The following is a 17,678-nucleotide window of genomic DNA, read 5'->3' on the forward strand; positions in this document are numbered from 1 at the left end:
CAATCTCAGGTGCTTTACCTGTAGGTACTTTAAGGCTTAGGCTTTGTGATTAAATTCATTAAAAAGTTCATAAAGAAAGTCACCAAATTTCAAACCAAAATATTATGACAATGACGAGCTTCACCAAAAAAAAAATTATGACAACGAAATCAATTTTCTTTTTCTTTTTTTGGTCACTGAAAGGAGATTCGAGCTGAGGAAAATACTCCTAAATACTAGTAATACTAATAGATCGCCAGCTAGTTGATGACAATAAAATCAAACTTCAAAACATATTATGACAGTTAATTGGCCCATCATTCAAGTGTGGATGTAAACAGCTAGCAAAGGACGAACAAAGCATCTCAAACACCATTTTTGCAAATGACATGCATGAAATATAGAAAACTTTAAAAAGCTGAAAATAAGTATCGTACAACTTCCAAATTTGACGAAAGTCTCGTCCACGCAGAGATCAGCCTGATATGAACACTTCTGTGTTCCCCGTCTTTGTACCAAACAATTTTGCCTTAAATATCAAAATTACATTTACACAACAAAAGTTGAACCACATGTTCTCCCAAGAGTAGAAAGTTGAACTGCATGTCAAATTGATGAATAGATGTATGAAAGAAAGAGGTATTATCACTATAACTTGATACAAAATTGTGGGAGTTGCTTGCTAGCCGCTGTTTATGCGTATAGAGTAATTAAATTAAATGGTATATCAGGTCTTTCTCTTTTTTTGTCTATGGTTGCCATTGCCATCTTTTCCTTCTCGCTTCATCCCGCCTCTACGAGCTCTCTTATGCCCCTGTTATCAGATTATTACAAGATTCATCAGCAACTAATTCCAGTCTCTCTGCGCATTGGCATTTGGAGCAACAAGAGGTTGGGACGAAGCTTCGTTGCATGTGTATTAAGTGAAATTGACATAACTTGAAATAATGAAGAGGTTAGGTACAAGAAAAATGCAAAGTACCTCAGCAGTGAAAGTCTTGAGGGGGTCCTTATTCTTTTTGGATTTTCTCTTAAATCCATGGCGGCGAGCAGGGTTGGTGTTTCCCATTGCAGCTCTAGCAAGCTTAACAGTCTTGCTGGCTTCTTTAGTTGTTGCGTCCAATAGATAATCAGGCACATCGCGTAGGTGAGGAGCAGGAGGCTTCTTGCTTAGAGCCTTGTCATGTTTCAACAGATCTGCTCAAAATTATAAATTAGTAATGTCTAAATCTTGTAACTTCAAAGGTACAGTGAGCAAGTATAATAGGAGACCCAGTGCATTCAACTAAACAATACCTAGGTCTCTTGGATTAACTTCAAAATGAGCCTTCAACCTATACAGATAAAAACAGATTGTTATTAGAAACCAAAAGCTGCAAGTTGTAGGAGAGGTTAGTGCAGAGAAAACATAGGTTGAGAAACAAAAAACTAAAAAGAACACAAGTAACTGCGTTCAATCAAAGTAACTTTGACTACTGTGTATCTGTGATCCAATCAGCGTAGTAGGGGCTAAAAAATATTTAGCGATATTGATTATTTTCTACAAGCCATGTACCTAATTTTGCAAGAGTGTTGGTGCAAAGGACCACATGCAGATAAAGAAAGCGACAATAGTATATACTCACTTTTCAGAATTGAGAATTTCATTTCTCAAATCTTGAGCTCGCGATTCTCTGACAGCAATTTTTGTCACACTCTTTGCAACATCCTGTAGAAGTCAGTGCTTATGATCAGGTGATCTAGGGGGCCTTTAACCGTACAATAAACTTCCACCCAAAGGCAGATCAGGAATCAGAAAGATGCAATTAAACAAGGTGATCAAAAAAAGCAAAACAAATCACCAAACAGGAGATCCAAATTCATGGTTAGCTTGACCATAATGGGTTTACTCAGGCGAAAAATAGTGAAGTGATCCATGAAGCCTTTGAAAGGAAAAGACAAGGGGAACCAAATCATGAAAGATAAAAGAGACAGAAGAATCACCTCAGCTCTATATCTTAAAGACTCCACTGCATTCTTGGTCAGCAAAGGAAATGGAGGAATTAAGTTTGAGTCGTCCTTTTCATCGTCCCCCAAAAAGGATTTTATTTCTTCAAAAATTGTCATCTCATCTGGAGAAACCTGTTAGAAGAAAAAAAATATTAGAACGTTAAAATGTTTCACAAGATAAGATCATCGTCATAAACATACAGAGGTCTTAAGCAAGACAAAACATTCAGGGATGAACACAAACTTAAAAGCAAAGAATCAAATTTAGAAAATCTACAAACGAACATTTGCAGTTCATATATATTATTGCATCACAAATGCACTACCAATAAAGTAACAGCAAAAGCATTTTAGGTTCACTGGAACAGCCTGGTTGTGGTCATATGTTATGGCATCCCAAAGAGCTTGAATACTTCAGAGGGGATGCATGGGGCTATAAGTTATAACAGGGTAGATATTAAATTCAGATTATTGGTCTTCTATTTGAAATTATGCTGAAAAGGGAGATCGTGGGCCGGGCCATGGGGGTGTTAATGCTGTAATGATCATTGATTAACAAACTCACAAGGGAGATAGAAGCACCAGTACTATATGCTCTTCCAGTACGTCCAATTCGATGAACATATCCTTCAGCACTTTGAGGCATATCCAAATTTACAACCTGCAAAAAATAATTAAAAAAACAGACATGGTCAAATGGTATGCTAGCTGAACATGGTATCTCACAAAGTAATATCAGGAAACAGAGAAATTACAATAAGTGAATTTAGTTCTACCTACGCAAAGCGTCGTTTAAATGCATTGAGTTCAAACAAATCATCTCGGATACATACATGATATCCAAGAACTACCCAGTCAAAATTGAATGTAAAGAATGATAGCTTGAAAAAACATACCAACGAGTATAGTATTGACATACCGTGTGCACATTTTTGAAGTCAATTCCCCGCACTACTCCAAATTCAGAGTCGGCTTTATGCTTAGCATGCTTTCTAGACTTTTTTGGTTCAATACTACTCTCCCCATTGTCTTCATTCTCTTTTGATTTGCTGGTGTCAGTCGCAATCAAATAATCAAAAAGCCCAGCATTGAATTCCTGTTGGCAAACCAAGGGGGTTAGGATTTCGTGAAATATCATTCTCAAAATGGTAGACTGGGAACTAACTCTAACTCCAATCGATAACAAATTAAGAAATATGACCAGATTGCAATAGCAATATATTAGAATATTGACGAACCTCAAGAATGTGGAGACGAGAATTCTGTGGCAACTCGGAATTTAAAACAGCAGATCTAATTCCAAACTGCAAAAATAGAAAATGAAAAAGTAAAAAAGCAGAGAGAGAATATGATATGACTATTACGTATAAATCAATGCCCTCCTTCACTCACCAATTAGACCAAAAAATAAAGGGAACAATACACTGTTAAAGGCCCTTAAACTCTGTAGTCAATTAAATATAAAGACATACATCAACTTTCCTTCCCTCCCTTAACAATTAGACCCAGAGAGAGAGAGAGAGAGAGAGAATGTTAAAGACAATTAAATTTTGTAGGCATATAACTGTAAAGCCAAAAATCAACTTTCCCTCCCTCCCCCTCACTAATTACGCCAAAAAAAGAAAGAAAAAGAGAACAAGAAACTGCTAAAGGCACTGAGACTTTGTAACATGTAAACTATAAAAGCATAAATCAACTCTCCCTCCATCTAAAGGACTTTGTCTTTGTGGAAAAAATAATAATAATAAGTTCGCCTATGCAGATACATCTGAAAAAAAAAAATCTATATACCTTTTCCAGAAATAGTTTTAATCTGAACCCCATGTCAATGGTATTAGTAAATATCAGAACTTTTTTCTGAATCAGCTCCAACTTCAAGAGGGAAAGGATGTACAGTAACTTGTCACGTGCACTGCATGATATCTAAGAAACAATAAAATGAAAAACATAAGTTAATGGACATATGATAGTCTCGTTTCCACCAGAAGTGAATAGGCACATATGAAACCAGATCAATGAAGCACTGAAGAACACACAAAAATCCATAAATATCATTGGTACTTAAAGAGATATAAATCATAAATACAGAGAGGAAGAGAGAATAAAGAACAGAAGATAAAAAATAAACATCAAAATGAAGTCAGACATGATTTAACAATATATATGTTTTAGGAACACACAATGTTTATACCAGGAAAGCTAAGTTAAAGAAAAAGAAATAATAGGCACAAGTTGCAAAGAAAAACATAAGTTGATAGCCATATGATAATCTCATTTCAATCAGAAGTCAATACACAGAAGTATAACCCAATAACATGAAGCATTCAAGAACACACAAAAACCCATAAAGATCACTGTTACATAAAGAGAGATAAATCATAAATAGAGAATGGGGGAGAGAGAATATATAACAGAAAAGAAAGAATAAGCAATAAAATGAAGTCAGACATGGCTTAGAAAAATATAGGTTTTTAGCAATACATTTGATAGTATTTTATACCAGGAAAAGCTAAATTCCCATAGCATTCTTCAGAGACAAGGCAGTAATTTATGCTATTAAAGAAAAGCAACTGATCGGTCATGGCTAACTGAAGGGTTCCTTCTAATTCATGTGGACTGTGTTATAAATTGTACAACACTTTTGGAAAAGATGTTGAAACAACTGAATGTTGTGGATAATTGATTTCCTGTTAAAGGCATCAAAATTCTTACCCAAAACTGCTGAACATTTTTTGGGATGACCTCGTCCTTGATATCTCCCACTTCTGGTAAAGTCAAAATGTAAGAATTATGTAGAATCAGCTTCTTCAGTTTCTCAACATCATCACTGCCAAGTATTATAAAATGCTAGGTGTCAATAGCATATTACAAAGTGAAACCGTAGAGTGAAAAAATGAAGGAAAAAAAAATCAACTCTTGAGCCATAAACAGATACACATTTTCACAAAACACATCAATCATTAACATCATTACTCCTAATCTGCAGAAAGTAAAAATGGTGCATACATTATGTAAATAACAAACCTTGAGGTGGCAGACATAAGAAGACATTGACAACGTTTAGGGATGTGAGGTGTTAATGCTTTTATATCTCCCTCATATCCATATGACAACAGAAGATCTGCCTGAAAGAAAATATAGTTCAATGATCTGTCAATGGGATAATTCCAATAATTATTCTTCAAATTTTGACAATGGGAAAAAAGAGAATATCCTAAAAGAGTACATTGCCTAACATCTATTTTAGTTTAGTAATAAGGGCTAACAACCATATATTAGTCTTAAATTCAAAGCATCTATGATTTCAAAAACCATGTGAAAAATGTAATGTATGAATAACAAAATTAGTTGAGGAGCAAATAGTCTTTTAAGGTGAACAAAATTAATAGGAATGCAAGCGATGAATACACATTCCATCAGACTCGGCCAAAACTGACAAATATGTTTGTGCTTCTGTTTGTAACTAAATATTCTCCCACCTCATCAAGAACAAGAATTTCTAGTGACTCATCAATGGATGTTGGCTGAAGAACACCATCTGACAAACATTTCTTTACGCAAGCTGGAGTGGTAACCAGAATCTCAGGTAACGCCGCCAAAGCTGTGCGCTGAAAGCAATATTGTGGATAAGAAACAGTCAGCAAAAATATAAAATCTCCACTTGCATGTGCGTGCTTGTGCACATTTACATTTCATATAATTGGAAAAGGGAGCTGAACAAACCCAATCAGGTGCAGGCATGCTGCTTGTCAACTGTACAACTTTCAATGGAACTCTACACAATTCAATCAATGAAGAGACCTCTGTATAAACCTGCATATGTGCCACAACCATTCACATTCAATAACCAAACTTAGCAAGAAACCTAAAACGGCATAGAGAATTCGAACCGGGAACAGTTACAAAATGTACAAACCTGCTGAGAAAGTTCTCGAGTAGGGACGAGAACAATCGCACTCGGAGCAAGTTTCTTCTTTGGTTCTAAAGTAAACAACTTCTGAAGCAACGGCAGGAGATAAGCAAAGGTCTTTCCAGACCCAGTCTTTGCCCTGGCCACCACATCCTTACCTTGCTGAAACGCATTCCCAAATGCAAGAAAACAATCAATTAACACAGTTTTCAACATTAAATTTTCTTTTCATTTCCTGCATTTTCTGGGAAGCCAAACAGGTAATAAAAGTAGATTAATTTCGGAAAAGAAAACTAACAAGGATGAGAGGTATGGCGACTTGCTGAATGGGGGTGGGCTTGTCAATTTTCTTCTTGTTTAGGGCACGAATAAGACGACCGTCTAATCCGAGGCTTTCGAACGTCTGCTCCTCTTCGTCTTCGCTTTCAATATCCTTGGGTGGCTTCTCCGTAGTTTCAGCCATGGGAGAGTCCGTAGTTTCAGCCATGGGAGAGTCCGTAGCTTCCGAACTTGGAGCTCAAAGCTACAAAGGGTTTAGGGTTTTTGATTTTTGGTGCGAACAAAAAACCGAAACGGTTTTGTTTTCTGCTTTTAAAGTTGAGTAGAAATTGAGAGTTGGGCTTGGGAGAATATAGGTCGACTGGACCAATTTCTGAGGACGAAAACTGAGCATTCAGAATCACAACTTTGAAGTGCTATTGTTTTTGGCCCATTTTATTATTAGGGTTTTAAGTTGTACATCACCACAACGAATTGCTCTTCACACCCAGGCCCACATTTTAAAGATTAAACTAACCCGTCAAAGCATGATTCTACAAGGAAAATCTATTCATACCGTACGATTTGCACACTATAATAACATTACAATTTGCTTTAGTGGAGTATGGAGATGTGATGTAATTCATTGATACTACATGTTATTCATTCATGTTATAACAGATTGATGGATTATATTACATAATCGTACTTCAATATCATATAATAATTTCTTTTACAAAATATGTCGAAAGTTCCATGTATATTATTATGTCATGCTGAAACACGACGAGGTAGTATAACATTCAAATCATGTTTTATTTATCAATGCTATATATTCCCTAAAACTATAAAATCCGTTGTTCACCCTTAAAATCCATACAAACCCTAGTACACTAGTGCATTGAAGTATTGAAGTTACACTGCCAAATTATATTTTGTATAATTTGTATCCATCTACATATACTTTACATAATTAACATCCCTTTACAGTTAATTCATATAAATTGTGGTCCAAGGCGAGCCACCAGTCCTGCTTGTCAACAAAGCACAGAGCTTGAAGTTGCAGCAATAATCTTTGATTATTGAAGGGAAAAAACACAGCCCTTGTGACTCACTGGACCAACTGCTGCGGACTGAGCCACTCAGCTGTTTTATAAGTAACGACAATTTATCAAGTTGGGTTCAGAAAATTACTCAATTACACAGCATGAATTGGGAAGGAGATGAGGGGGAGGGGGGGCATGGGCCCCAATCCCATGATGAAATGCATGCCATTCTCGGAGGGACCCCATTAATGAGAGGACTGAAAGCTCATTTGACCATCTTTGCTTTCGGTGTGACTTGAAAATAAAGGTAAAATTGAAATTTGATATCACAGCCGTTGGATCAGGTATAGTGTTGATTAGACACAGACAAGTCTAGGGCCTAGTGTTGATGAATATGACATACATTTTGCTGATCCTTGGTGACAAAATTCCATCATTTGTGTCTCGGATCTTTGTCTAATTCGGTTGAGCTAATCAAGTTTTATATGTTGTTTTCTTCTATTTCCCGTGTTATTGGAACAGGGTTTTTAATTTGAAAAATATTTTGCATTTCCTGCCATTAACATTTTGATACGTCTAAATTGGTCAAAAGAAATAGCTCTTTTTAATATTATATTGCTTTAACTTTATGTACATTTCCCTTTCTTAATTCTTCTAATTGGACCAAAAACATAGTCTTCTTGCAGGTATTGGTTTTTTTTTTAATACCAAAGTTAGAAATAGAGGGGATTTTTTCACATAAACTATCAAATTACTATGAGTTGCAAGTAAAGAACATTTTCCCGTTAACTCTCTTGTAGGAATTTTGATAAGTGATAACTGATGCACAATGCAGGCTACAATTGGACGTGGAGTTTGTTTCGCTCTTCTTCTTTTTTGGTTCTTTTTTTTTCCTCTCAAATTGTATCATATTTATTGCTCAAATTGTATCATATTTATTGCTTAAGATTAGGTTCACGTTACCACTAACCCACCCATGAAAAAAATTCATGGTTTGTAAAGAATCTAGGGGCCTTGCACACAGACACATGCAAAGCATCGATAACAAACAAATCTAAGAGTATCTTAATGTCACTAATTAGAAGTTTAAACCAAGGAAAGCAAAGTTAAATCCTAGAGGGTTTTAAAAACCCAAGCTAGGAGCCTAGACCCACCACGTTTACCAAAACAAATAAAAATATCCACACAAAGATAAAATAAAAATAAAAATTGACAGGATAGGGACGAAAAGGGCTGGAGCTTACACCATATAACCCACAAACCACAATAATGGGAACCACACATATTTACATGTTATCTAATCATCAATACAATACAAGGTGGGAAAAATATTGCTAAAAGCTTGGCATGGCACAGTGAATTATTGTTAAAATTTCAGTGTGGCCAAGTCTTTTATTATTATTTTATATAAGCGATATTGGAAGAGGGAGGAATCAAATTGAAGCCTTCAAATGCATAAGTAAATATTCTTAACTACTTAAGTTACAAACTTATGGCTTCGCCAGTCTTTTATTTGTTTAATCCTTAATTAAACTCCCAAATTTTTTTATGCTTTTGTAAACTTGTACAGTAATGGCAGAGTAGCAGAGAAGAAAGCAAACATAAAACTCAAACCCCAAGTAGAATAAGGAGCAAGGGTTGCACAGAATGTTGGGCTAGGCAGAGCAAATCCTCACCATATTTAAAGCCTTGGGAGGCTCAGAGGTCGACAATTTCCATACCATGTGGTTCTGTTGGTCTCCTACCAGCTCACAATAGCCAAGCACAAGAAGCTCCAAGAGCAAGTGAAAATCCATTATATTTATTTACAAAAGCTCTCTCACCAGATGATGATTTAGTATATTTTAGCTCACTGCCAGACAAAATTGCACGGTGCAGCTCTTGACCCAACACACAATTCCAATTTCTCAACCTGCCCTACTTACTGCCCCACAAACCCAGAGAGAGAGAGAGAGAGAGAGAGATTGGGGATTGCAAGCAACACAGATAAAAGAAAAATGCATTATATATCAGTTACAATTATACACCGTTGAGACTTGAAAGGGAAGAAAAATAATAGAGGCTGCTGCTGCACTATTTGATTGACTGAAACTGAAACATGGTGTTTTTGTTGAATTGGGTTTTTATACATTGTTGGATTGATGAGAAAGTTATAGAGAGAATCAAAAGCATAAAAAAGAAAGAAAAGACCCCCAAAATGGTTAAGAGAAAAACCAAACTAAACCCAAAAAAGAAAATAAGAAACAAAAATTCCCTCATCAGTAAAAGACAGCCAAAAATTCCAAAAGCACAATACTGCCCACCTTGGACTGAAATCTCAAGCTCTCAATAATAAAAATTCCAAAAATACCTGAAATTGTAGCTCAAGCTTATAATTGGGGGATTAGATTAGGCTCTTGTCTCTCAATAATCAGGCATGAGGTGGCTGACCTTGCCCTCTTCAAGAGCCATCTTGCGCTCTGTAATTTTCAACCATATGCACACTCCAGTGAAACTAAGCACCAAACTCGCAAACCCACTTCCCAATCCGATCCCAACAATGGCCAAAACCGAAAGCCCTTTGCTTTTCAGAGGGGCCAAAGGGTACCCATAAAGCTCCTTGTTGCCATCGAACGACGTGGCATTAAACCTCGGCAAATTCCCACTCCGATTTCCCAAAGAAACCGGTATCGGCCCCGAAAGCTTGTTGTTTGAGACGTCGAAAGCCGAAAGCCGGACAAGAAGGCCCAATTGCTGAGGGATCGTTCCGGTGAGTAAGTTGTCGTGGAGATCGATGACGTTGAGATAGGCGCACAATGTGAGCTGCGGCGGGATTGGGCCCTGCAACCGATTGGAGGAGAGGTTCAGGACGGCGAGGTTGACCAAGTACTGGAGGTCCGATGGGATTGGGCCGGTGAGGAAGTTGGAGGAGAGGTCGAGGGCTTGGAGGTTGGTGCAGTTGGCCAAAAACGGCGAGATTGAGCCGCGCAGAGCGAGGTTCGTGAGGGAGAGCTTGTAGATTCTGCCATTGTTGCAGGTGGCGCCTTGGAGGTAGGAGGTGAAGCCGCTACATGGGTTTGCGAAGGTGGTTTTGGTCCAGTTCTGGAGGGACTTTGTTGCGTCTTGTATGGATTGGCTTAGGTGGGTCAGGCAAGCCTCGTCGCTTGGATCTGATGAGGTGGGCCGGAAAACGGCGCCGTTTAGAACGGTTATGAATATCAGAGCACAAGCAGTCTTAGCAGCAGCACCCATCTAGAGTGGAAAATTAGCAAAAATTACAAGAATAATTTGTACCCCTTCGTTAATTTTGAAGTTTGGGATTTTGGGTTGTGGAAAAAATAGAAACTTTGTTTGCCCTTTTGTTGATTTTGGATGAAGAAGGTTTGGGATTTTGGGTTCTGGAGACTATGGAGAGGAAAGTGAGACACAGAGAGAGGGAGAGAGACTGGTACCAAATGGTACCTTGTGGGTGTGATTATTTTTGGGTTTTATTTTCTTATGTTATAAAAGGGTACAGTTTAGGAACAAAATATAAGAAAGAAAAAGAGGGAGATGTTGGTGTTATTGAATCCTGTTATATTCTGTTATGGAAGCGCAGATTATAAATGTATACAAAATAAATTATATAAAAAATAGAGATAGAAAGCTGAGGAACTGTTTTTCAATTCTGTGTTTGTGTTGGAGGAGAGAGAGAGAGAGAGAGAGAGAGAGAGAGAGAGAGAGGGGAAGAAGAGAGAGTGGGAGGCACTAAGTTGGACTGATGGCAATTGGTGAAAATTATTAAGTGTTTGACACGAGGGAGGACTGGGGATGGTGGGCCAGTGGCCTGGGGCTGTGGGGGCGGTGAACCCTGCACATATGAGGGCGTTAAGACAGTGACAATACGCAGGGGTTTTTTGGTCATTTCGAGAGTTTGAATTCCAGGTAAGCAGCAGGGGCATTTTGGTGGTGCCGTTGTGTATGGCATTGGCAATTTGGCAACGATTGATGGTTGACACGGTCGACGAAAGAAACTGAGAGATGATGATTGATGAGATTTTGAACGAGGAAAAAGATAGTTTTTTCTCTTCTTCTTTGTTTTTTGTTTTTTTTTTTGGGGGGGTTGGGGGGGGATGGTGCAGAAATTCAATGTTGTCATTCATTGTTATAGGTTTTTCTGACCGTAGGATCTTGTATATTATGTTATCAATCATCATCATTGACCCTGCATCATATATGGGGCTAGGACAGTTGCATTATAGGAGAGCTAGGACTGTCCCTCAGCCACTTAATATGCTTCATCTGCAACACCATAGGTCTTGCAAAGTCTAGTACAAATCTTACCTATTGATTGAAAAAGACAAAAATAATGGCAAGAATTATTAATTAGCATTACAAAAGGAAATAGTTATTTCCACTTCAACATTAGCTTCTCGTACTCTTTAGCACGCTTAAAATTTCTAAGAGTGTGCATTTGTATCAACAAAATTGAATATCGATCATAATAAGCTAATAATATAATTTGATATGAAGATGAGAATTTAATTCAACTAAACTCCCTCCTAAATAACGTGACTAAATCCACTTTGAATTTCATTTCTTTTGAACAAGTAGCTTATTGATATAAGAATTTCATTTCTTTTGAACAAGTAGCTTATTGTATGAGATACATCACATATCCAACAGTGATTACTATTTTATAGGAAGGGTGTACCAGTCACATCCAACAGTTGAAAGATTGGTTGTATGCAATACAATGTATGGTAGAATTTTTCATTTACACAAATACTAACACATCACTTCATGAACGAATTTGGTAAGCAGATGTTGAAATTTGAATTTCAAGATTGCTCTTTAATTTGAAATTTTAAGAAGGGTTTAAATGAGAGAGAGAGAGAGAGAGAGAGAGAGTTTTTATTTTTTATTTGGGCTAAGGATAAGGGAATTTTCATTGATAACCATGTTCAATTACATAGAATTGAAATCCATAAAACATCCCCTAAACATGAAGGGATCCAAGTCCAACCAAATCTATGAAACTCAACCATAAACAATGAGCCAAAAAATACAATTAAACCCCGCTCACTATAAGCCATAAAGATAAAGAAAATTTAACGTGTAAAATTAGTACGATATCAGAATTCAACAAACGCCAAACAACGTCACTACTTTGAAAAAAAGAAAGCGCTCCAAAGAGAGAGTTGAGGAGTGAAATTGTTATCTCCTTTTTCTTCCTTAAGAGAAGACCTTTGCTTGTAAGTTGTACCTAAGAAAAGCGCACTAGAAAGTAATCTCAAATCCAAGTTCTCTTGTCATGCTTGGTCTTAATTATTAATCATTATTATTTGTGGTTGGTGACTTGTGAGGTACACTACTTATACTCAAAACGTTTCCCTTTTGGGTGTGCCATCAAAATCACATTTTATGGGCAATAGGGCTAAAAGTCACTTTTGATCCCTGTAATTTGTCTCTTTTTCACTTTTCGTTCATCTGACAACGTGAATAAAATTGACGAAATTCCTTAATTTTCCGTAAATTGCAACAATCATGAAACTACAATGACAAAGTGACCTAATTAAAACTTCATGGATCATAAGTGACCTTTTACCTTTAAAATAAAATGTGCTTGGAAAAGTCTACGACGGCATCCCCGGATTAATCCGTATGCGAGATTACATGTGTAATTTTTTGTTACTTTTGAAATGGAAGTGTTAGAAATTTAAAATTTGAAAAATAGATAAATAAATTCAAGATAACACAATAGTGCGGTTTGTCCTAATCAGTACTGATTGCTTTTCATACTTTTTAAGATATGGTCAAACTTAGAGACTCCATGCTTGACACAAAAGCAACGCAAAATCTTCATGTTTAGGCGATGTTTGAAGAACTGGATGGTATTCACCAAGTAGTTTTTTTGCGTACAATACTGGGACTTCTCATCAATATAAAATATTTATATTATTCGAATGGGTGGAATCTCACATGGGTTTTAAAAACTTTACAATAATTCCTTTGATGATTCAAAGTTACATGTTTTTAGGTTTTTATTTATCACAATTAATTTTGAGCATAACCACAATATCAATACAGATAATATAAAATTTATTTTTCGGTATCAACCTAAAATATACAACGTAAAAACCTTATAATTCAAGTGATTAAAAGCAGTGTTTTTTGTTCGAATCCCTTCTCTAATATCGCTTGTATACAAAAATAATCTAATCTAACAGATATAAGTGCTCCAAACCTAGAATCCATCCAAATTGCTTTTGTTCACACACACACTCTCTCTCTCTCTCTCAAATTTCCATGAGGTATTGCTTCTTTTCAACTCATTCTCTCCCTACTCTCAGTTATAATCTTAATTATTGGTTGACATATTTTCTTCACTATTATAATATATCCAATAACAAATTAAAGGGCCGTCCTTATTATTTAACGTAATAATTAAATCTATTTTGAAGGATGGATATGACATCAAGAAATATGTGAGCTAACCAACCAAATTATCCACCTCACAATAAGGATGATAAAGCTTTGGTTTTTCTTCCTTCATGAGCTGGAGACAATGATTAAGTGAACCATTTAATCTTAACACGACTACAGCCTATACCTACCCCACACACGCTAAAAACAAATTAAACTGACCTTCAAGAGACTACCAATAGCATTTATTTTTTGCAATTTTTATACACGTGCATTTGTTTGTGGCAAACTGAACGCTGGTGTAGATAATTTCGTTTTTTTCTTCTTCATAAATTACATCATTATTCTATGTGTTGAGAAATTTGTAAATAGTTTTATTTGTTTATTTATACTTAGAGTAATTTATTTCTGTCAAGAATTGTATGATGGTTAGAAATTGGATTTTCTTCCACAAGATCATGGGTTTTCTTCAGGGTCATAATTTTATGTAGAAACTGCTTCCCTCCTTATTTGAAAAGAGGCATTCCTACTTCCTGTAAATTAAAGTTTGATAAATATGCAAAAATAATTCATCAATAACACAAAAAGAAGAATCTTAACACGCAAAATTCATCAATAATAGAAAATTAGTAGCTCCTACTTTTAAGAAAGGAGGCAAGTATTTTCTATTTTATATTCTATAATTATTATTACTAACGGAGAAAAGAAAGCTCAATAATATTTTTAGTTAAAGAAGAAGTTTGTAGTAATTCACTTTTTCATTGTGTATACTTAACCTTACATTTAGACGAAGGAATTGCAAATTTCTTAAGATGTTGATACCCAAATTTTTTTAAGCAAAACCAAGTTCATTGAAAGCGTAATATAAAAAATGGTCGGAATATAAACACTTTAGCAGTCAAACCATTTTACGCCATTACAAGCACATATAAGGCATCTTAAGAGCCAACTAAGCAATCTAAGAGCCACATGAATCTAAACAAAGTGCTCAATAGGACTTACCTATTCCTCGAGAGTGCCAAGTGCTATCTTAATGGAAAACATGTTCTATATCCCACTTGTAATTAACATCACTAGCTTGATATTTTTTTATTACCCAATTCAATTGGGAGTGTCTTCAATATGAGAGTTTTTCTATTATTTTTGTCAACCAGGCATATGATTTATTTGTTCCTTTTTACTAAGATCCGTATTGCATGCAGGGATGGGCTCAGAAATCTTATCTTGTAGGGTCATAGTGCAATGGAGGAGTTGGGGCTTAAAGGCTTGATGGGAGAGAGGGTTAAAGGTTTGTTGGGGGGTGGAGATTGGGGATTTAGGTTTGAGGGTTTAGGAAATGGGGGTTTTGGAGTTTTGAGGGTCTGTTTCTTTTTGGTCGAAGAGGAGGGTCTGTTTCAATATTACAATCTTTTTTCTTTTTCTTTTTTTAAATTTATTTATTTATAAAAGACCTGGACCAAAACGACGTCGTTTTGGCCAGGTCTTTTATAATAAAAAAATTGTTGTTGTTGGTCCAAAACGATGGCATTTTGGCCAGCACGTTTTTAAAAAAAATTCGCTGGGCTGATCCAAAACAACGCCGTTTTGGCCAGCCAGTTTAAAAAAAAATAAAATTAGAAGCTGGGTCAAAACGACGCCGTTTTGGTTAGCTTCTTTTAAAAAAGAAAAACAGAATCCCTGTTCAGCTTCTTCTTCCTCAGATCTGCAGCCTCCTCTTTTAGCCATTCATAGGGTCACACATCCATTCAAAGGGACCTTCTACCTTGCTTTCATTGAGTCCATAGGGTTGTTTGACCCCATTGTTGTATGTACGTCAGCATATACCTATGTAATGTTGATCCATATACCTATGTAATGTTGGATCAAGGTTCTTTGATACACAAGGTTCAAATGATAAAACCATTAGCAATTGAATCTGCGCAAGATCCTTGCACTTTTTATTTATTTATAAGTTTTATGATGAATATCCAAAAGAAACTGTTGATGCACGACTAGTTTTTTTTTTACCACTTGTCGAGTTAGATGAAATATCATAAAAAATGTGGATATCATCTAAATCTTGTGTATTATCATCCAAATCAACACCTTCATTAACAAGATTTTTAACTACAACCAATCACTCGCAAATTACATGTATTGGATACAAATGTTTCCACCGAAGGAGGCTAAACAAAAGGAAATTAGCAAATTTAGGTGATCTTACTATATTTGGGTTAGCTGTTTATGCAGTTGGGCTTCAACCCAGCGAAAAATCCTCTCTCTTAAGTTCCTTGGGTGCCGATGTTTGAATGAAGTAACAGAAGCGGCAACATGGGTGCCTACAAACCAACATGCTGCTGGGGTGTGATTGAACCATTAGAGGGGCCATGTAGACCAAGTTTACCCAAAGAAAAAGTGAACGGTTTACCAGCAATGGTGTTGAGGGGCCCAATGAACTTTGTGTGGCTCAAGAGCCTTGGACCAAAACCTTCCAGGCCCTTTCTTTGTTCCTATCTTGCTACTCTTTTTCCTCAACTTATCAATCTGAGTTGCTTTCTGGGGCCTCTTGGTGTCCAATCCAAACTCATGTCACTTCCACACGAGGGCTTTGGTGGCATGTTCTAGAAAGTAAGAAACCAGGGTAGGCATCAATCCAGCCGAACCGACTAAACAGGCTGATTCCAATATCTACAATTTGATTTGAAAGCCATCGTCTCTCGATGGCCCTACGGACAACAATTATGTACCTTTTTGTACATGACATATAGCATGGTGGGACGAACTAAGATTGAAAATCTGATTGTGTATAAATGAATTGGACCTTGGTGGGATTATGCTCCGACAAGCCCTTTATCTTGGGTCTGTCTAGATGTTGATTTCCAGATGAAGCTCAGACACAAACAACTACTTTTGTGAAAAAAGAATGAGAGAATGTCAAAAAACTTTGGCAAGGTAACCAAGCAACCAACCAAAAGCTTCGTTAATTTGAAAAAAAATAAAAAAAAAAATTAGCTGCCTTATTTTCAATTCAAAAAAGGAGAAAGAAAAATGTTATCTAGATGGAAGCTGTCTCTTTTGAAAAAAATTATGTTACATTCAAGCTGGCTAAATACGTATAATATTTATCAACACAAAATTTACACGTATAAATTTTTGGGAAATTTTATTTCTATCTCCCAATTTATTTGCTAAAACCATTCCCCTACATGCTTTTAAATTTATGTATTAACGCTAAACTCTAAACTCGAAACCCAACTTAACAGAAGATTTTACACATCCCTGATTTCAGTCCACACACTAATACTCCAATGATATTTATTAGTCGACCCTTGCGAAAATTTACCACTTATTTATGTTAATGCTTCCTAAGAATGAATGAACTTGTTGAAGAGAGAAAAGAACGAACTTGAATGATTCATAAATTTTTTGTAGATCTTTGTTTAAAAAAAGAATACAAGTATATAATAGATGTCAAGAAAATTATTAGCCCTCCTGTGCACATGAAAAGAATGCGTGCACAGCACTGAGAAGTTGGGCCTGGGACACTTGGAAGGAAAAGGCCTGAAATAAAATAATCTACATGATGGTCTATTAGGAACCTAATCCTATTACATTTGGTAAGGGCCCAAAAGTGGAGCCCAAGAAGCACAGCATAACCATCCCTATCCTCCTAATAAAACCCGAGGGAAATATGTCCAAATTGGATCAAGAACATAATAAGAAGATCAAGTAGTGGAGAAAAACGTCAATGGGGTCTTAGCTTTTTGTGGGGATGTTGGCATGCAGACTGGCGGTATGTAGTTTGATTAATTATGATATCGGGCGTGTGTAAGAATATTCTCTTCTTTAATTATGACGAACAAAAAAATAGCGGGAAAAAAACATTGTGAAGTCTTTCAAAATGTAAATGTAAATAGATTTATCAAAATCATTTTAGCATTATTTAAATTATCTTAAATAATAGAATAAATAAGACTTTCAAAATGAGACTATAATCAGCTTTAAAATTGTGAAGTCTCTCACAGCCGTCCAAGAAATCTTTTCACCGACTGTGTCATGACCAAAACTCTTTTTCCTTTTCATCGACATGCACCGAATTTCTCTTCCAAACTTCCAAACTTCATACTCGGTGA

At 36.2% G+C, this 17,678-nt stretch overlaps 2 protein-coding genes across 2 annotated transcripts; both read right to left on the minus strand.

The window, feature by feature from the left end:
* Positions 355–6,453, minus strand: LOC18775336 (DEAD-box ATP-dependent RNA helicase 16). The gene is made up of 15 exons (XM_020566177.1): positions 6,177–6,453; positions 5,885–6,040; positions 5,692–5,781; positions 5,448–5,576; positions 4,993–5,093; positions 4,681–4,795; positions 3,760–3,891; positions 3,207–3,272; positions 2,888–3,064; positions 2,534–2,629; positions 1,963–2,100; positions 1,605–1,687; positions 1,276–1,313; positions 962–1,176; positions 355–793 (listed from the first exon to the last, which is right to left on the minus strand). Exons 1-15 carry the CDS (start codon positions 6,363–6,365, stop codon positions 707–709), a joined length of 1,812 nt encoding a protein of 603 aa, XP_020421766.1. The 5' UTR covers positions 6,366–6,453; the 3' UTR covers positions 355–706.
* On the minus strand, positions 8,962–10,906 carry LOC18772016 (inactive LRR receptor-like serine/threonine-protein kinase BIR2). The gene has a single exon (XM_007205641.2). The coding sequence runs from the start codon at positions 10,411–10,413 to the stop codon at positions 9,586–9,588; it is 828 nt and encodes a 275-aa protein (XP_007205703.1). The 5' UTR covers positions 10,414–10,906; the 3' UTR covers positions 8,962–9,585.

Source organism: Prunus persica, chromosome G6 (genome assembly GCF_000346465.2).
Source record: "Prunus persica cultivar Lovell chromosome G6, Prunus_persica_NCBIv2, whole genome shotgun sequence".
In the NCBI taxonomy this organism is placed as follows: domain Eukaryota; kingdom Viridiplantae; phylum Streptophyta; class Magnoliopsida; order Rosales; family Rosaceae; genus Prunus; species Prunus persica.